Here is a 21,359-nt window from a genome sequence, read left to right on the forward strand (position 1 = left end):
TTATTTCAGTGGACCATACCAGAGTCGGGCATCTGCTGGTTTCCATGATGTTTTCATCTTCCACACGGGAACTATTTCCAGTTATGTTGTTGGGTCTTGATTATTAACCCTTTCCCATACATGCACATATTACTGTGCAGGAGGCTTAAGAAACCATTTGTAGTACAACCTGTGTGAAGCATTACCAAAATGTATTATTTAACTGTATATTATGCATCCAGGGCTACACATCTATTAGGAGCTGACTCTGGAGAAACAAGTTGCACTGAACATTTGCCGAAGTGTGCTGAAAAGCTGAATTAGCATTTATTCACTGAACTGTTACACCCAGATAAGCTTGGCACTGCGTATGTGACGTTGTATGTAGAAGTTAGTGAAAAAGCTGAAATATTTGAAACTTGAAACTGTAAAAACTTAAATGTTTTAAGGACGTGTAATGTTGGCCAAATAACCAGCTCTATCCATCTAAAAATTGAGAAATTAGGAAAAAAAGAAAAGAAAAAAAAACATAATTTGATGCCACAGATTAGGTATGGAGCCAAAAAATAGCCAGGGGTATGCTGCATGATGTAGATTTGCAAAGTAGCGGTTTACAAATGACCTTCATTCACAAAAATGCTCAGAAATGACTGTTATCATGTTTTAACTTCACTACAATGCACTGCATGCGAGAAGTAATGCACTGAAGCGCTGGTCTGCATTGATCTCAGAGATTGTCTCCATTCCTTATTCCTGCCTGAGAGGTCATGCTGGCAGGAAGTGTGTGTGGTGTAAATATGTACGAATGAAAGATGAGCTTTAAGGGTTTTACTTAACCTTTCCCTGCTGCTGCTGTCTGTATCATGGGACCATTCTCCCAGTTCTGATTTCTTTGTTCATATCTTGTTTGTCTTTTTGTTCTGCATGAAATGTTTTTTTTAATTTTTTTAAATAAAGGCATATACTTAAAAAAAATATATTTTATCACGACTGGCATAAAAGCAAGTACATTTACACAAGCTGATTGATACTGGTATGCATTTTTGTATTCCGATAATGTGTATTTTCTCATTGTATATAATTCTCATAATAGCTTGGCTTATTTGCAGTACCATCATTTATTGGTTTCTCAGTCTGTTGTCAATAGAAACAGTGATGTTATGAAGTTACAGAGCAGAGCCTCTGTAGCCTTATGCCTCTGATTTCCCTGTGTTTGCAGGTTCTGATCGCATTGGTGCTCTTTCTTTATTAATAAAATAATTTTACAAACCATTGTGAATTAATGACATTTATTTACAAAATAATTTATTTACTGGATTGAAAATTTGGAGAATTGAGCAATGGCTTGTTTGTGTGAACTGGATGGTGGACCACAACAATATTGTACCGTCTTACTGTATGTGTACAGTCTGGCTGTTCAGCCACTGTGGGAGGTACCTGTATGTTTTTGTAACATTTGTGTGTATTTTTACATATAATCTGAACTCGAATGCCAGTGAACAAACACTGTGGACAAAATGTGTGTTTACGTGAATTGTCTTGCAATTTCAGGCACACATTTGCTTGAACAAAAGCAACATTCTAAAGACCGAATAATTGGCTGAAAGAAGATACTGATGTATTATTGAAGTTAAAATGGTAAAAGTGAACAGTGACTAATTAACTGTCCATTTGTTAAAAAGAGTGTGGCACAGTTGTAACTATTGAAAATTTTGCAGTTTACCATTCTGGGCAGTGGTGACAATGTTCACTCTGGCTTTCAGCTTTGGCTTTTCAATTTTTGGGAGGTTTTGTTTTCTAAGTGAAGCATTTACTTATTTTAGCTATGTATTACCGTGGTGTGCTACCACGGTAATACATAGCTGTGATTCATGAGTGTATGACCCTCTGGATGTGCTCTGCACAGTTCCAGACCAATAGTTTTTACTCTCCCTTCTAGTGCCCAAGCCCCCTGTACCCCAGGTGTAGAGCAAACAGAACCTCTGTGAAGAGCTGCTAGATAAGAAGGAACCAGAAGCAGGCATTGCACAATATTTTCTGGAAATGAAAAGTGAAGGAAACACGGCATTTGGGGACAAGCTCCACACAGATGTGGCTGAACGTTTCACTGCCTAAGAAGCAATTGACCATGTTGTGCACATGTGAGATTATGGTACATAGAAACAAAGGCTGTTTGATAAAATGAGTGGGGCCACTAGATTTCAGGAGGTAACTAGCAGATATGCTGTCAAAGAACATCAGAACTGCATATCTACACACAGTGTACACGGTGTACAGTGGATGGAGAGAATGAATGAGAGCCTGTGGCCTCATGAATAATTAATAGAGAGATCATTTACAAAGCTTTGAGAGTAGTTGGTAATGTAATGTAATATGCACAGGCAGCACACACACAACCTCCATGCAATGAATTTCTTAACCATGATGCAGTAGCAAATATTCTGAAGATGTCATGCTTTATAAAGAAATATCCTGTAAGAGGCCAATAGTCCACTTTCATATTTATTCCTACCACACAAAAATAATTTTCACAAAAACAAAGTTTAAGAATGTATTTCAGCTATGGTCAGGGAAAGGGTATTTTTTGGGGGAAAACGTGTTTTAAAAACCGAAGGAGTTTCCATTTGAATAAATGCAGAAAGACATAATAACCATGTGCAACTCACTGATTCTGGAATTAGGAATTTACATTCATTCAAGGTTTAAAGAAAAGAGGAAAGGAATCGACTATTGTCCGTAAGTGATAGATGAAAGAGGGACCAAGCAGTGGATAAGAAGGGGTGGAGCCATGTTAAATTTTCACGAGCCAGGCCATGATCTAGATTAGGTTACAAACGTGTAACCCTAACCTAACGACAAAGAGAAGGAAGGAGAAGGAGGAAAAGACGAGTTGAAGGGGATACAGAAGGGGAACAGTGTGAGATCTTTGGATGAAGTTGTCTTGGCAATGGATTTCACAGAGGAAAACCAAGACCAGTAAACAGGTTCATTTAAAACTGTAGATGTGATTTAAAAAGTAATATGGTGGTCTGATGATGCATATGTGATTATGTTACGTAGAAACATCATAGAAAGGAGCAATACCTATAATTATACCTGTGAATGCTGCTGTGTTGTACTTTCCCTGATGACTACTATACTGCTAAAGACCTCCAGTGTGATTTAAACATTTATCCATTTGGACTGTTAAGTATATTTGCATATTTCTGTATTTTGATTATAGCAGTCTTTGCGATTAGGTGATATAATTACCATCCTAGGAAAAACATAACGTAAACTTAGTTTGATCATTCTGGTTATTTATGATTGGTCAGAAGCGTCGTGTTTTCCTGTTCAGGAACAAACGGACAGCCTCTGGCTAGTGAGGGACGACTGTGGCATCAATGAGCATGAAGAGAGCTCTCTTATTTACAGCTTGGCAATAGTAAAAACCACAGCTACATTGCAACAGGGTAAAAGTCCTTCTTTGTACACGGAAATGCTAGTCTTGTGTTGCCTCTTCTCTTTGTAATGGCTGATGCTGTGTAAGAATATGATATTAAGCCTGTTGTAAGCATTCAAGATTCAGTGTTATTGCATTCGACCTTTGCCCACCAGTGCAGTGTACGTATGCATTGTTTTTTCTTTGGTGAATATTGCATCAAGCAGTTTTTTCCCCTCCCAGTCACATTTCTTCACTCTCTCCACACCACTTCTCCTATTTGTATACCCCTTCCCTATCAATCCATGCTCCTCCCTTGTCCCCTTCCTCAATTTCTCTATCCCACACCTTACCCGACACACTCTTACTTGCTCTGCCTCTTGTAATACCTCCGCACTGGCCCTTCTTTTCTTTCTCCATCTCCAATCCTGATTCCTCGGCCCTTATCCATCTCCCCAACTGCTCCCTTCCCCGTTGGTCTCTCTCCCAGTTCTCAGGGTCAGTGAATCTACCCCGTGTGCAGCAATTCCATTGGCCCACAGGAAAACTAACCACCCCTCCAGGACAAAACATTTAGGCCGACCATGACTCGGCTGGACCCCTCTCCTCACAGACTGACCCCCCGAGCCTGGGGTGAGGAGTCCAGGGGCAGGGAACATTCCAGCAGACACACAGGTCAGGGAATGAATTAGCGCAGGTTCCGTTGGTCTTATTTATACACTACATGGCCAAAAGTATGTGAACACCTGACATCAAACATCTCATCCAAATTCATGGGCATTAATATGGAGTTGGTCCATCCTTTGCTGCCATAAAAACCTCCACTCTTCTGGGAAGGCTTTATACTAGATGTTGGGGCATTGCTGCTGGGATTTGTTTCCATTCAGCCAGAAGAACATTAGTGAGGTCGGGAACTGATTGGGTGATTAGGCCTGGCTCGCAGTTGGCTTTCCAACTGACCCCAAAGGTGTTGGATGAAGTTAAGGTCAGGGCTCTGTGCAGGCCTGTTCTTCCACACAACCATTTCTATATGGACCTCACTGTGTGCCTGGGGGAATTGTCATGCTGAAACAGGAAATGGCCTTCCCCAAACTGCTGGGGAAGCACAGAATCGTCTAGAATGTGATTGTTTGCTGTCGCATTAAGATCTGCCTTCACTGGAACTAAGGGGCCTAGCCCAAACCATAAAAAACAGCCCCAGACCAAAGGGTGTCCAGATAGTTTTGGCCATATTGTGTATATTTTCATCCCACCATGTTCTCAATTTGGAATGGCTCATTAGTGAACCTCTACTATCCAACTGGGAGATCACAGACAGGCATGTGCTCTCCGCTGAAGCATGTGATGTCAGCTGCTGCTTCTTATCACACTGTAGTATGAACATTTGGGCTTGCACAGACATGAGTTGGAAGTCATTTCATGTGCAGTTCAGCAGCACCTTCACTGTTATAATTAATTATAAAAATCACTTTTCACCTAGCAAAGAGGGTTCCAGAAATAACTAAAATGGATTCCTTTATGGAGACAAGCCAAAGAATCTTTTTTTTTTTTTAAATGTGGAATGTTTTCAGTTATATCAAAGCCCAGTTATGGTGCAAAACTTCCATTCAACTGAAAAAGAATCTGTGATGGACAAATCATTGATCTCAATGACACTCCCTCATTTGCATATATTTCTGTTACTTCTATCAATTCCAGCTGCGCGGGAGAAGGGAGGTGAGAGTGGGTATCTTTCCCTGAAGAGGGCAGAGAGCAGAAGTTCCCTTCGAGAGAGCAGTCCACCACCACCTTATCGACACAGAGAATTAGGACGCCCCCTCCCAAGCACTCGTAGTCCAGAGCCCAAAGCCTGCATCCCTTTCAGAAACCCTGACCTTGGGGTCCCCTCCAAGAGGCGAAACTCGGATTCAAGTAATGAGCCGCTGCTGACAAGTCCGCCAAAGTACTCACAGCACTCAAATTTCAGACGGGGCCCTCGCTCTCCAAGTCCTTACACTCCCAGCCCCCATAACACAAGCCCCACCCTTACTCGCTCCTACTTGTACTCTCCATCCAATCACCAGTCAAGACACTCCAGCTCATCGCACAGACGAGGTTCCATCCTTTCTCACTCCTCTTCTCCATCTCGGAGCCCCTCTCCGTTCCGACACAGTGAATACTCCAACTCCTCCTGCAGGAGACATTTTGACTCTGAGGATTATTCCCAGGGTCGTGGTCGGGAGTATAGAAGCCCCTCCCAACACTCATATGAGCGGGGTTTGGATTCAGAAAGGCTGTATAAAAATCTCAATTCCATTGCCAGCTCCGCTGACTTCAATCAACGGTCCGGCTCCTCTGCAAACTGGAAAAGCAAAACCGACATGAACGGGTACCCACCCAACCGCAGCCGAGACAGCCGAAACGCCTCCCCATCCAGGCGGGGCTGTGACACGCCCAACCATCCCCTCCAGAGTAAAACCTCAAATAGCAACTCCAGATGCGATTTAACGGCATCTTACTCCCAGAGGTCCCGGGACGGTCAAGCTAAGACGGACCCAGGCCATTCAGCGGGGTCCTGGGGTGGATCCCCCCGCTCCCTCTGCAGCCCTGCCCTCTCCCGGGGCTCCTCGCCACACAGGAGGGGCCTGGACTCTCACCCTTCCCGGCGTGTCATGGAAGCCCGGAGTCCCTCCCCAGAGTACAGGAGGTCATCCTATCGCAACAGAAGCCCCTCCCGTCGAGTGCACGGGCACACGTCCTCCCAGAGTTCCGTAGAGTCTGAGGCCTGCAACGTCTCTGGGGGTTCGGACACTGCGGGCATGATGGAGGAGTACGTTGTGATGGCAGACATCCCCAAAACCAAGCCCATATACCTGAAGGAAGGACCAAGGCCAAGGGGGAAGTCTCAGAGTCACAGGACAGAAGTGGAGGAGATTCACAAGTCATCCAGGTATAATGGAGAATGAGAGGGCAGCGTGAGCTAAGGGAGTAGAAAAGGGGACAGAGTAAAGTAGGGTACAAAGGTGTGTGTGAGAAGGAAGGAGCTGGAGTAAAGAGGGTCTTGATGTTACTGTGATGTCGTTTCCAGTCAATTACAGCCAAGTAGTCAGTATAGAAATATCCCTGTTCTCTGCTCTCCTTATTTTGCCTGCTCTCTCCTCTTTGAGGTACTCTCACACAATCGATGGCCACAGGGAGCCGGAAGATTCCAGGGAGCGAGGGAGAGGGAGGGAGAGGGAGAGGGGGAGAGACAGGAGGGAAAGGCTGGATGTGGATCGTGGGAGACGACCTCGAACCCAGTCCACGGTTTCACATCACTTGCAGGTAAATGCACTAGCAGCACAGAAACACTGAGCTGGGAAAACTGTGAATTCCAACACATACAATCACGCTACACTCAGAGACATTACATTCCAGGAGAATACTACTTTGTGATGCATTCAACAACTGAGTTCAAAATATGTACCTATGCTGGGAACTATAGCTTAATGCATGAAATGCTTTACATAGCCTTGCATTATAGATATGATATATCTCTCCATAAGACTCACAACACTAAAACCTGGTGTGACTGATTGACAGCATTCACAGAGATCCAGCCATCACCCGGGAGAAGGAGTCAACCCGTTAAATGCACAGCAGCCCCCTGGACACACCCAGACACAGGTCCAGCTGTGTGACACTCCTGGGTGGCCCTGCACTTCTCCATCTCTCTGTCTGGTTTTTCTCCTCTGTCTTGATACCTGCCGTGTTGACCTCATAAACATCTCAACAAATGTTCTGCGGTCGCATACAAGCATCTGAACGTGTCTGCCTGTGTGACCACCAGCCTTTGATGTTGTCTTAATACAGAGTACGTCCCAGGTGGACAAAAGGACAGTGAGTCTGTCCTCCAGCTACCGGACCGATCTCTCAGCGGAAACCCTCAACGAAAAGGCATGTTACCTCTGTCATGAATGGACCTTTCTGCTGTGTTTCTGTAGGCCTACTGAGGTGTCTTTCTTCCGCTTTTTTTCATTCATCAATTTTTGCGATAATAGACATAGATATAACACATTTTAATATGTGCTCGACCCACGCTTGTGTATTTGAGTCTCTTCTCGTGTGGCCACCTATCTGTAACTGCCTGCTGCACTACATAGCATGATCACTTCAAACTCTTCTTTTACTCTGAGTCACTCAGTATATTTTATCTATTGATTTTCCTGTCACTTCTCAGAAATCACATTCATTCTTTAAAGCGCCTACAAATAGTTTGCAGCGGAGTTTGGAAGCATGAATCAGCATATGAACTTCAGCTGCAGAAAGAATCAGTAGAACTGTACTATTAGTTGTGTTTTTAGGCATGATTAGCTTCAAACCATCAACAGTGGGCTGTGATATGAAAGTTACCACAACAGCAGGGCAATCTGAATTCATGTTGAATAGCTAGTAAATTTCTTATTGACAGTGGGGTACAATATTTATGGTAATAACACTTAATTAATGTCTAACTTCTTTAAAATAAATAAATAAATAAAAAAAAACTTTATTTTGCCATTTGTAATTAAGGTAAATAAGAAAAGAGCCACTACAATACAAAAGTAATTTTGTTGATATTCCATTAATAAGATGATTAGTCTGATTATTCTCTGATAACATTGAACTCTCAGTTGTTTTATGGTTGTATGGTCTGTTCCCACTCAGAGAACTAAATAAAAGAGCAGAATCCAGCACAATGTAGTGACTCACTGGCTGTCGGACATGTTGTCATCACTCAATAACTTTCACTGACACACATCTCGCATACTCCAGACTCCTGCATGCATGCCCTACGGACATGATTGTGAATGTGTTTCGTCAGTATATTGGGCAGGGCTGTCTGGGCTTGTGTTCAAAATTCCTGAAGTCAAAGCCAGAGAGCAGATGGGGAGGATTTTTCATCATCAGCAAAACTATGTGGAACTAACACATGGGGGGCAAAAAGAGCTGTAGCTATTTCTCATTTAAAATGTCAGTTAAAAGGGTTCCCTTGCGTTGGAAAAATACTTTAATTTAAAAACGTTTAATCACAAAACGAAGCCTAACTATGCAACTTTCAAATGTGTTCAAATGAATCATTTCTGATAATCGATCTTCATAAAGGAAAGGTTTTAACGTCAGTCTTCCTAAAAAAAACTAACAAACAAAAAAAAAAAACAGCGCTGGTTAGGGGTCGAAACCCCAAGTGACTCTTTCGTTGGTTTTATGCGATGTTTGCAGTCGTTTACTTTGAGGACCCGCCCAGGAAGTAGACAGGTTTTGACGAGAATGGCTCGGTGTAGAAGTTGTGAAAGAGAGAAAGAATGCACGTTGTTGTTCGGAAATGCAGTGCTACCAGTGCGTCGGTTTAACACAAGTTAACTGCCAGATATTCCAAGCAAAAATGAAATCCTAAACACCTGGGGAAACCTGTTAGAATGACAATTACAAAACGAGCCGGGTGATATATTTCACCCAGCATTGCAATGTCAACGCGGAGCAACCAACCTGCAGAACGCCTGACAGTGACACCTTAAATTCCCGCTTTATTGTCGATCCAACATTTGACTAATCATTATTTCGCTATGCTATGTTTTGCTCCTCTTTCATCTTCTGTCTGACGGACCTGGTCCTACAAACATGACGGTAAGTCAATTAATATGCGTCGATACTTAAAAGTGATAACCTGAATTGCCTATATCGTCAATAAAATTAACCGACTAACATAGCCTAACTACGAGTTTTATTTTGTTTCCAGTTTTTTCATGCTCTAGCCTACTGTATTTTCAGTTCTGTTCGAAATCGTGTTGCGGGTGGATGGGTGGGTGTGTTTGTGTGGTTACTGGTTGGTTCAAAGCTGGTACAGTTTTGCATCCTCCACCTGCCCCCTCCCGCCTTGTTTTTGTTGTCTACGTTGGTTTTGTTAGTGTATGAATGTAGGCTACAGGGTATCGTATGAAGGGGTTATGTGTCTTAACGTGTCGGCTATTTGGCGAAGCTCTGCACACATCAGACGCATTTAAACCACTCTTTCTTGCCTATTTTAAATTTACACCCTCCTCTCCAAAAACAGGAAAAATGTCAATGTTAGACAGGAGACTATTAGACTATTATACTGTCAAAAATGTTTATAGGGGGTTTTTGTTAGCTTGTCTCTCTGGTGGGCAAAGAAGAAGAAAATGACCATGTAATCCCAACCTTAAACTAGTATTTTTAGCTGTGAAGTGGTTTCCTGTAAGTGTCCTATCTGTTAAATCCTGGGTGTGTTCATCTCTACTGTGGTTTTCACACTTCTTTATCGTTCCCCTTCTAATTTAGTGTAAACGCACATAGCTACATGCACAGTTTGTGCTTTGCAAATTCTCTGGGCTGGATACATGAAAATTGCATGCAAAACAGTCTAGTGAAACAGGTGAAATAACAATGCTACAATGATCAAAAATGGCTCGTATTTGTCACAATATGTTAATCACATTCACTTAAAGCATGGAGTAGTGTGCTCAGTCAAGAAAGAATCAGTACTAACAATTTCATGGTGTAATCATGTAAACGACAGTTTGTCATTTCTGTGTGTTTTGCATGTTTTTCACCAATGTCATTTGTTTAGCTGCTCTTCCAGTTGGTTCATTAAAAGAGAAAAAGCCATCTTGCATTTACTTCTCCCCTACAGCCTGACCTCCTTAACTTTAAGAAGGGATGGATGTCGAAGCTGGATGAGGATGGAGAGGTAATGGGAACTTTGCTTCTCCTTGGTTCAGAGACATCAGCTCTGAAATTTTGAATTTTTTACAAAATCTAATTGGATCCTTTTGAAAAGGGAATTCAAAAAGGAAATTCAAAACCATTGCAGTTACAGTTGCTGCAAGTTGTTTGAAAGGTGTATGTGTCATTTATTTTAAATTTACAGTACAGACAAAAAGTATTAGGCCATCTGTGGTTTTTTTAAAAGTTTAAGATTTCCAGGTGCAGTGTTCAGTACACACTCAGAAGGGTCTAGCTGATGGGCAGTAATGTTAACAGGAAACCAGAAAGAAAAAAGATAATAACAGAGGCAGAAGACAAATAGCTCGTGGTGTCTAGCAACAGAAACTGTCGAAAAGCTGCACCACAACTACAGGAAGAACTCAGTGCAACTAGAGAGAAACCAGTTTCCCTGGCTATAGTGAAATGGCAACTACGATCTGCTGGTCTAAAATGATGTGTATCTGCCTTTTCCTAATATTTTTGGTCCAGTGTTGATGGTTGATGGTAAAAATAGTAATGATATGGATGCTATGTGAGTATGTAATATTCCATGGCACTGTGGTTTCTGGGCAAAATTAGGTTGAATTATTTTGGCTATATTTTTATTAATTTGCTAATGAAATGCCTGTATCTAGTTCATACTGTCTGTTGCACAGCTGGATATTCATTATATCAATTCAAAGTTGTGTTTCCTTCCTCGAACATCCAACCACGTTTGCCCTGCCTTGTACTGATTCTTTCAGCCTTCCAGTTGCCTAACCTTCAGCACGTCCTGCCTTTCTTTCAGTTAACTGGTGTGAGTACAGACGGTGTAGCCAGTGTTTACATACCGGGGGTTTTCTGGTGAAAGAGGCTGGTTAATTCTCTGAGTGTGAGCAGAGTGAGGTGAGGCATTGGTGTGATGCAATGTTTCCTGTGTGTCATCGCAGTGGAGGAAGCACTGGTTTGTGCTAACAGACACCAGCCTGAGGTACTACAGAGATTCAGAGGCAGAGGAGGTAAGATCAATCTGGTTTATTTTTACAGCTCTTTGCTGAATTAAACTGATGTAAGTGCTGGTAATTTACTGAAAGCAAGCATGTTAAATCATGTTTTGGTCTTTTGTCTTTTAGGTATTTTTGTGTGGATGTGATTTGGCAGTTGTTGTTCCAGTCAGATGGTGTGACGGAGAGAACTCTGAAGTTTATCGTTTCAATATAAGTTTGTAATGGTTTTTATTTTATTTCCTTCTTCGTCACTGACTGTCATGTCCCAGAAAGATGATCTGGATGGAGAGATCAGCCTGCTGTACTGTGTGAAGGTTTCTGAGTGTGATGTGGATAAGAACTATGGTTTTCAGATAGAGGTATGCACTATTTTTAATACAAATTTTAAAAAGAATCGTTTGGTATTATTATTATCATTATTATTATTGTTATTATTGTTGTTGTTTTGCCCTGATCTTGGACAGTTTACAGAGGCTTTTGCAAAGGGTATGTTAAAAAAAATGCAAACAGAAACTAATCAAGTGTACTGCAATCTGCTACATGCAAGTATGCATGCAAAGAAACAGATGTGAAACATAAATCCAGAGGACAGAGGAGGAATGCAAGTGCTCACTCCTGGTCCTGTGTATCCTATGTGCATTTACTGCATTCAATATCAATATCAGCATCAGTATCTCTCTCACACATGCATGAACCCAGACACAAGAGGCAGTGTTCACTCTGTCAGCGGTGACCTCAGGAATCAGGAAGAACTGGGTTGAAGTCATTACAAAGACTGTACTGCCATGCAGCTCCCCTGACATCACACAGTGAGTGCACACTTACATTTCCCCTTCTGTGCACACTACACTTACCTCATTCAGTGAGTGCACACTTACATTTCCCCTTCTGTACACACTACACTTACCTCATTCAGTGATTGCACACTTACATTTCCCCTTCTGTACACACTACACTTACCTCATTCAGTGATTGCACACTTACATTTCCCCTTCTGTACACACTACACTTACCTCATTCAGTGAGTGCACACTTACATTTCCCCTTCTGTACACACTACACTTACCTCATTCAGTGAGTGCACACTTACATTTCCCCTTCTGTACACACTACACTTACCTCATTCAGTGAGTGCACACTTACATTTCCCCTTCTGTACACACTACACTTACCTCATTCAGTGAGTGCACACTTACATTTCCCCTTCTGTACACACTACACTTACCTCATTCAGTGAGTGCACACTTACATTTCCCCTTCCGTACACACTACACTTACCTCATTCAGTGTGTGCACACTTACATTTCCCCTTCTATACACACTGCACTTACCTCATTCAGTGAGTGCACACTTACACTCTGTCTTCTGTCCACAGTACACATGTATCACACAGTGTGTGCACACTTACATTTCCCCTTCTATACACACTACACTTACCTCATTCAGTGTGTGCACACTTACACTCTGTCTTCTGTCCACAGTACACATGCGTCACACAGTGAGTGCACACTTACATTTCCCCTTCCATACACACTACACTTACCTCATTCAGTGAGTGCACACTTACACTGTCTTCTGTCCACAGTACACATGTATCACACAGTGAGTGCACACTTACATTTTCCCTTCTATATACACTACACTTACCTCATTCAGTGAGTGTATGCTTTCACTTTCTCTTCTATACACAGTATGCATACATCACATCAGTGTACACTCTGCCTTCTAATACAACTGAAATGTGTATTCTGTGTGTAAAACCTACAGAAAGCCTTCCTTTTTATACATATCAGAACATAGCCTAAGTATCCTGGCTCCTCAACCTCAGCTTTCACTCTCTCTGTGTGTTAAAGGCTGCCGGATGGCAGTGGTGTCAAGGACACCTCCCTGTCCCGCCCCCTGCCGTCCCAACGCCAGTCCTCCTGGCAGACGCAGGGCGACTCTGGCGAAGCGGCCGCTCCCTCCCCGCGTTCGCGCGACTACGCAGAGCTGGCCCCGGCAACGGCGACCCCCGGCACGCCGCCGCCGTCGCCGACCGGCGAGGGCGAGCTGGAGGAAGGGCAGGACAGCGAGCAGCAGAGGCGGCTGGAGGGCAGGAGCCGGTGGTTCCAGGAGGAAGCCTCCGAGAAGGCAGCCGCCGGCAGCCCCTGGGACGCCGTGGTGCTGAGGAAGGGCCTCTGCCCGCCGCTCCTGTCAGAGGAGGACGTCGAGAAGAGGTGGGCGGAGTTTGAGAGGCGGCCCCTGAGGGAGGCGGAGTCACCACCACTGATGGTAACCCTTGGAGACCATCCAGATGATGAGGCACTGCAGAGAGAGGTAGTAAGAAGAATTCATTATTTTTCTTTATTTATTTTTTTGGGATGAATTTTACCAATTTTTACGGTTTGAGAAATGGGAAATAAATGGATTATGGTTGTTATAAGTAATTCATTTCTGAATTTTTATGTTGCTGTTAGAAAACTACACTGTCCAGTCAGCAGACCTATTCATTGAATAATTCCTTTACATATAATTGATAGCTGCAACATGCCATTTCTCCCAGGATTTTGACCATGACATTACACAGGTCCTGAAAATGGTGCAGTGTGCCCATAAGCATAACATTCAGGGGCTGGAAACCGTGCAGCCAGTCCTCCTACAGAGGGTTCACCGCATTGTTCTGTGTTGCCCTCTTTTCTCCACTAGGTGGAGACTCTAAGGCAGCAGCTGGCAGGTCTGCAGAGTGATGGAGACGCGGTGGAGTGTGGACAGTGCGGCCCGGGGGCCGACTGGGGCCGGAGTCTGGAGGTGATGGAGAGGGCCCACAGACAGGCGCTGGAGGAGCTGCAGCAGCGGCACGACCAGGAGCTGAGGGAACTGCAGAGAGAGAAGGAGAGGCTGCTCCGCGAGGAGACTCAGGCGACTGCCCAAGGTGAGGTGCGGGAGAGAGAAAGAGAACTAAAATGATATTTTTACTTATAAATCTTTACTCAAACGTCTGATTGTCTGTAATGTAGATGCTTTCATTGTGACTGTTTATTTATATTGCATGTATATGATGATTGGGAAATATCAGGCCTGTATGTGGTCCAGGAAATAAAGAATATTTGAAATTGAGTGATAAAGAGAGAGCGATAGATGGATTGATGCCAGTGGAGAGAAATCAGAAGATGCAACGGCTGGAGAAATTCTATCACTTGAAAATAAGATATTTTGAACGACATTTACAAATTTAGTGACAATGGCAGCCTTAGGCTTTGTGTGATTCAGCTGCTGAGTAACAGGAGTCACCAGAGGGCGCTAGGAACCCTCCAGTGTCCTTTCCTTCAGCCTTGCATGTACACAGTTTTAGCATTCACACGCACATACACACACAAAAGATCATGTGACTTGCAGTGCAGTTGGCTGTATTATAATGATGATGATGATGATTATTATTATCATGCTTTCCCACACAGCGATGGAGGCATTGAAGAAGGCGCACAGGGAGGAGCGGGAGCGGGAGATAGAGAAAATGAGGAGGCAGGCTGGGGGCGATGCTGGCACACACGACTTCAACAAAGAGCAGCAGTGAGTCTCCACACAGCAGCCTACACTACTGTACACATAGACCACACACTGAGACTACCACACACACTACTGTACACATGTACCACACACTGAGACTACCACCCACACTACTGTACACATGTACCACACACCGAGACTACAGCCCTGCAGCCTACACTACTGTAAACATGTACCACACACTGAGACTACCACCCACACTACTGTACACATGTACCACACACTGAGACTACAGCTCTCCAGCCTACACTACTGTACACATGTACCACACAGTGAGACTACAGCCCTGCATTCTACACTAATGTACACATGTACCACACCCTGAGACTACCACCCACACTACTGTACACATGTACCACACACTGAAACTACAGTCCTGCGGCCTACACTACTGTGCACATGTACCACACACTGAGACTACAGTCCTGCAGCCTACACTACTGTACACATGTACCATACACCGAGACTACAGTCCTACAGCCTACACTACTGTACACATGTACCACACACTGAGGCTACTCTCCAGCCTACACTACTGTAGGATATGGTACAGATATGGGATAATTCATGCTACATGGTACTGTTTTTTTCTCAAGATTGGTCTGTTTGTGTGTGTGTGTATGCGTGCATATGCGTGTTTGTATGAGAGTTTGCGTGCACATGTACGGAGTGTGTTTTCTCTGTGCCGTCCCCTCAGGTCAGAGACTCTGGGCCTGCAGAGGGAGCTGGACGACCTGTCCGAGAGGTACTCCCAGAAGTGCATGGAGCTCAACAGGGCTGAGCAGAGCAACGCAGAGCGGGAGAGGGAGATCAGCCGCCGGGAGAGAGAGATGGCCCAGCTGCGGAAGGAGAACCAGGTAACAGAAGCTTAGCTGAGGGGCAGCATTGTGACATAAGCCTAGGTCTTATGTAATGGAACTGTACTATAAGACAACGATTGTTAATATCATTACATTAAAAGCACAAATTTAGCAGATACGCTTAAACAGAGAAATTTACACTACCTTTGCACTTTTTTCATAATACCCATTTATACAGCTTGAAATATACTGTTAGGTACCTTACTCATGGGGACATGTCCTACTTGGGAATTGAACCTGGAACCTTTTGGTTATAAGCCCAGTTCCTTAACCATTATACTACACTATCATTTTGTCCCACAGCTTGCGGCACAGACAGTAAAAACAACCTTGAAACAATGACAGTCTTAACTATTTCCATAGGTCAATCATCCATCCCTCCGTCCATTCATCACAGCAAGAACATATGGTAGATTTATGGGGTGTATCAAATTCTTAAACACAAGAAGTGTAATCTGTAGATGTGTGTGTAGCCTTTTATTGGTCAGACTTTAAAAGGAGGAAGACTTCTGCAGTGCTCAGCCTCATCAGTCATCACATGGGTGCTGGGTAGCATGGTCATTTGTCCCTGTCATTCCCAGGAGCTGGAGTCTCGTCTGAAGGATGAGATTAGTCACATGAGCCCTTTCATCACCGGTCAGGGGTCAGGGGTCAGTGTCTCCCTCAGCAGCCATGAACTCAGTTCCTGTGACCTGGAGGTAAGGTTCATCTGGTGGACAAGTTATTAAAAACTGTATATTACCCTCAGGTGTCTCATACCATTTTGCTAACATTGACACCTGGTGGTATTGTGCAAGTGTTACACTTGATATAAACATTTTTGGAATGAGTGAAGATCCTGTTCTTTGTGTTGTGATACAGATGCTACTGCGAGTTAAAGAGAACGAGCTGCAGTACCTACACAGGGAGATTAGCTGCCTGAGGGATGAACTACATTCTCTCATTAAGGTAACTGTTTGGTATGTATGTGTGTTTGTGTGTGCATACCCTTTGTTATGGGACTGATGGATGAGACGAATATGTATGTTTCCCCCTGATGTGAAAACAGTGCAGAATGCATTTTAACTTAGTATATTAGCATGCGTAGGCCTACTGCTCATTTTCAGTCTTACGGCACGTCTGTAGGTTTCTGAGGTTTGATTTAGAAAATAATGTTGAGCAAACAAGTCGTCAGGTTTTATTTGTTTCGTAACCAGCCCCCAAAATCAGCCAAGCATTTCTACCATTTTTCCTGTTTGAAGCCTGCATTCTACCGTAGTGATGCTTGGTTTCTCTGGTGCTCATTGCATTGAGCGTTCAGACTCCCCCTCACACGTTTCGGAGCCGTGGCTGAGCGTCTCTGCGGTTTGATGGTACCTTCCACTCTCCCCCCCTTTGCTCAGGAGAAGCGGTCGGCGTGCGACCGATACAAGGAGGTGTACACGGAGCTGGGCCGGATGAAGAGCCGCAGCGAGCAGGAGATCGAGGCCCTGAAGGAGCACCTGAAACTGGCCATGGCCGCTCTGCAGGAGGGGCAGCAGCTGGAGAACAATCTGGAACACTGAGACGGGTGGGGGTGGGGGTGGGGGTGGGGGTGGAGGGGGAGGGGGAGGGGGAGGGGGAGGGGGAGGGGGTGCGTGCCGGGGAGTGACTGACAGAGAACAGAGGTTTAAAAAAAAAAAAATTAAGATAATATATTCATTGTTTCTGTTTTGGTTCCAATTTAAAGCCTGTTTTCGTAGTTAGCCTGGCAGAAAGACCACCTCACCAGACTGGAGCAAGATCCTCAAAGACGAGAAAACACCCTATCAGCATAACAAGCACAGATTCAGCCTTTCCATGGCATATAACAGCGCAGCGCTATGTTAGATATCTAGATGTAAGATATTTTATGCTTCAGAGCCATTGCAGTTTTTATCGTTTTTATCTAGCAGCAGTAACCCACTTCCAAAACATTTTTGCACGGTACTGTCAGAAATGTATAAGTGTAGTGTGTGCATACACCATAAAGGACAGCTATTTATACCAGGAAATAGTTTCTGTTTCACTCATTATTTACATGCTGGGTGTTCTGCACTTCCTTTTGAATGAAAGCAGCTCTAGTTCATACTGGAACAAGGACTACTTCCTGCTTCATAATAAGTTCATGGAGTTGAGGATAGAGGCTCAACAGAGGCCTGATATTTTGGATTTACTGTAAAATTGATTTAATAATAAATAAAAATGGTTGCTGTATACAGTGAAAGGCATTTACTTTACAGCTTGGATCTCGTATACAAAAATTATGTCATAACAGAATAAACTGTAAGAGACCTACCAGTTCCAAATTTATGTAAACAAATAATTTCATGGTACCAGAAAAGCTATGAATTCATAAGTAATTTCACTTTTAGCTAACCTGTTTGATTTATTATTTCATTATTTATTTTATTATTAAACTACTATTATGACTTTTTTACTCTCTCCAGCCTGCGGTGTTCTTGATTGAAAAGTATCCTGGTCTTGTGATCAATTACAAAAAGGTTACTTCTGCTGTAGCCTTTTGTGTTTCATTAATTGAATTTTAATTAATTTCGTGTTTTTGGACAAAAGAATTTCACATTCACTCCTCCCAAATTCTTTAAGGTCTCCAGTCGATCCCAGAGGCTTCTGTCACCTGTCCGTCATTTCATTAAAAAAACCATCTCCGCCTAACTTCTCCACTGTACACATTTTCAATCCAGAGACGAAGCAACATTTCCACAGAAGAAAGTACTGCTGAAGTAAAGCACACACATACAGACACTCAGACACACTGGTTAGTTTTATTCGGTAAAGCTCTCTGTACATGCCATAGAAGGAGGCCTAAGTGGCACCGGCCAAAAATCCCAGTTTCCCAATAACTGGAAAAAATAGGAGAGGACCATGGGAACGGAACAATGGAGATAAATCTTAGGAAGTCAAAACCGTCGTTGATCACTGTCGAGTTCTCCTGTCTTTTGTCCCTTTTCTTTTCTTCTCCTTTGCTCTGCTTGCCATCATTACTTCAACAAATGCTGTTGGGGCAAAATAAATTACAGTCAAAGTACACCTGAAACTTTTGAGAGTTAAGAATAAAGCAGATACAATGAAGGGAGAACACATGGAGAAAAACAGTGAATAAGGCTATCAATGAAACAAAGGTATACACTATGAATAAGGCTTACAGTGTAACGTTTAAATATACACTGAATACACTAAATTGAATACAAATATACACTATGACATTTACGTTAAGATATTCACAATAAGGCTGACAATGATGCATTTCAGAGGGGTACGTTTTGTTATTATAAATTTGCTATAAACAATCAAGATGTGATAAATTCAACAAGAACATGGGACTGCAAGTTCCAGCCATGCACTTAACTCCCGGATTTAGTAAATCAGTCTTGACTGAAATTATTTAGCTTTGCCAAAACCAACAATTAAATGTGGCACCCAGGGTGTTTTTCGGGGAGGTGCAGTTCATTTATTGGGTGTGGGAACCAACCCTGGGCTCCCACTTAACATTACCAAAGGACTAGGCCTTTTGGCAAGGCGGTACATGCCACAACAAATGGATTATTTAGGGACGTCATGCTGGTTGACAGGTGTGGCATCTACAATACAAAACCACATATTTTCAGTGTGGCGCTTCAGTAAAACATTTGCACAAACCTATCGCATCTGCGGGGCATTTATTTACATGGTATAAAAGACAATTTTACTTGCTGTGGGTGTAATAAAAGGAAAGAGCTCAAGCGTCGGACAAACTCACGTTCAGTCGTCGTCGTCGTCGTCCTCGGGGACAAAGATATCGTGCTCTTCCAGCAGGGCGGCGAAGTTCTTGCTGATCAGCGTGCCCACGTACAGGAAGGGCACGACGACAATGGTCATGCGGATAAGACCGAAGGAGGTCTGAAAAACAAGCCGACAGAGGACACTTTAAGGGTGCAAGGTGCCCCATCTAACTTCAGCTTAGGTAACCAAACCCTCAACAGCTGTGCTGATATAGGTTGAGAGTGGAAGGTACCATCAAAATTTAGTTTACACATGTGAATTACTGTCTAAGACCAGCATTGTCAGTCTTAAGGTTTTTACATTTGACACCATTAAAGTGGAGTGCACCCCCATGAACCTTAAGCATTTAAAAAGTGCAATGAGGAAACAAAACAGGAGCATGTTACAGATTCATAAATTTTATTTTTAAAAAAGCCAACATAATGGATACTTCTACAATTTTAAAACATCCTGACGTGACACCTGAAGGGCTGAGGCGTTTATCTGAACCCCTGGAAAACACCACAAGGTTCAAAATCACCCGGGAGAACAATCATTTGGAAAACGACTTCACAGAACGTTCTGCAGCCAATTACAGAGGAGGAAACATATCCCTTGATTTTCAGGTTTAGCTTCGTTTAGGGCGTGACATTCAGCATGCCTGACATTAATATAGGAAGTAAATGAGGCTAGTCCTTCCACTTGACTTGATAGACAATTTGTCCCATGCAAACGGTTTGAGAATTTGATTTCAAAGCGGGATTGTGGTTTAAGCTACTCGTCTGTGTCTAAATATAAACGTTAGCTGCCTTTAAATGATAGAGGCACGTAAGGCTAATTTGGAAAAAGAGTTACTTATTTTTATTATAAACGGCAAGTCGCCAACTGAACGCACAATGACTGATAACAGAGAATGGGTTAGAGTTTTATTTAGTCGAGGTCTAGGACAGTAACTGGATTACTAGAAATAACGTGTTTATTATTAAGTGTTTCAGACTTAATTTCTCCTCTTATCAGTAGGCAATGCATTCACCAGCCACATTCCATTTTTCGCCTTTCTGTCCACGCGATTGCCTCTTCCGCCTAAGCTATATTTATAAATAGGCCTATCTAATATTTATTTTTTTAACTGTTAAATTTAGCCAAAAATCGGAACTAGTTGATGAGCCAGGCCGTCCTGGATCATTGTTATCCGCAATGTTACCAAGCCAAGGTATGCCGTTTGCATCGAAATGAAAATGTCACCAAGACCAATTCGTTTTGTCATGCACAAGAACTTACTTTAACAGGCTTAGGGAGAACGGCGCCCGAAGACGTTGTAACTGCATTTCGAATCGAAACCTTTGTGCCGGTGTATTTAATGTGATGAGTCAAAACCCGGGTGTTTTTCAACACAAAACGCCTTGAAAGGCTGCACACAGCCGACGCCATTGCCATCTTCCTCCGCATTGAAATAGAAAATAAACAGACGGTAGGTGGTGGGCTTGAGCCTCGACCACAAAGCATGTCGGTGCGAATGATATCATTTGACGTGAATGAAATTGTGCAATTACATAGGCCTATACAATGCTTGTGAACTTCTATTTTCTGCGGCGGCAAAACCTTAAAACTGTCACATCATGTCTAATAAATAAAAATTGATCTTAAAATACATTATTAAGAATAATAAACGATGTCACTGTGTGGTCAGCCATAATTTTGTGTTCATTGGTTGATTTGAACAGACAACGCAGGGTATATAATAGGAATCTATGTTTCATCATATAATAAATGTGCCTCTCACACACATATCTGGGTTTCCTTTAGGCCTACTACTCTCTTCCTGACTTACAGTAAAAGCTCACATATTCTATCTTTTTTTTCCTCAGCTGTTACGTTCTCTCCAGCCATCTTATATCTCATCTTCTCCTGTCCTCCATGTCCTGCCATCATGAAGTTTACCTGCCCTGCATCAATGTAGCCTACTTTCTCCCTTTCTCCATTGTGGGTCTATTTATCTTTCTCAGTACATCTCGGTAATTTAAATTTTCATCCTCACTTGCATGTTCTTCACGTTATGAGTGTTTTCCATCTGAATTTAAACAT

General features: G+C 43.0%; 2 protein-coding genes across 2 annotated transcripts; one reads left to right on the forward strand and one right to left on the reverse strand.

Annotated features, from left to right (window-relative positions):
- The first annotated feature begins 8,643 nt into the window (after window positions 1-8,643).
- LOC118218896 (TRIO and F-actin-binding protein-like) lies at window positions 8,644-17,065 on the forward strand. The gene is made up of 12 exons (XM_035401634.1): window positions 8,644-9,025; window positions 10,050-10,106; window positions 11,053-11,121; window positions 11,379-11,468; window positions 11,809-11,918; window positions 12,963-13,425; window positions 13,795-14,020; window positions 14,547-14,658; window positions 15,353-15,512; window positions 16,097-16,213; window positions 16,377-16,463; window positions 16,898-17,065. The coding sequence occupies exons 1-12, from the start codon at window positions 9,020-9,022 to the stop codon at window positions 17,057-17,059; spliced, it is 1,659 nt and encodes a 552-aa protein (XP_035257525.1). The 5' UTR covers window positions 8,644-9,019; the 3' UTR covers window positions 17,060-17,065.
- A 1,213-nt stretch (window positions 17,066-18,278) lies between these two features.
- Window positions 18,279-20,742, reverse strand: smdt1b (single-pass membrane protein with aspartate-rich tail 1b). Its single transcript, XM_035402592.1, has 3 exons — window positions 20,556-20,742; window positions 19,273-19,412; window positions 18,279-18,529 (listed from the first exon to the last, which is right to left on the reverse strand). Exons 1-2 carry the CDS (start codon window positions 20,721-20,723, stop codon window positions 19,275-19,277), a joined length of 306 nt encoding a protein of 101 aa, XP_035258483.1. The 5' UTR covers window positions 20,724-20,742; the 3' UTR covers window positions 18,279-18,529; window positions 19,273-19,274.
- Window positions 20,743-21,359: the final 617 nt, after the last annotated feature.

This window comes from Anguilla anguilla, chromosome 2, assembly GCF_013347855.1.
Source record: "Anguilla anguilla isolate fAngAng1 chromosome 2, fAngAng1.pri, whole genome shotgun sequence".
Taxonomy (NCBI): Eukaryota; Metazoa; Chordata; class Actinopteri; order Anguilliformes; family Anguillidae; genus Anguilla; species Anguilla anguilla.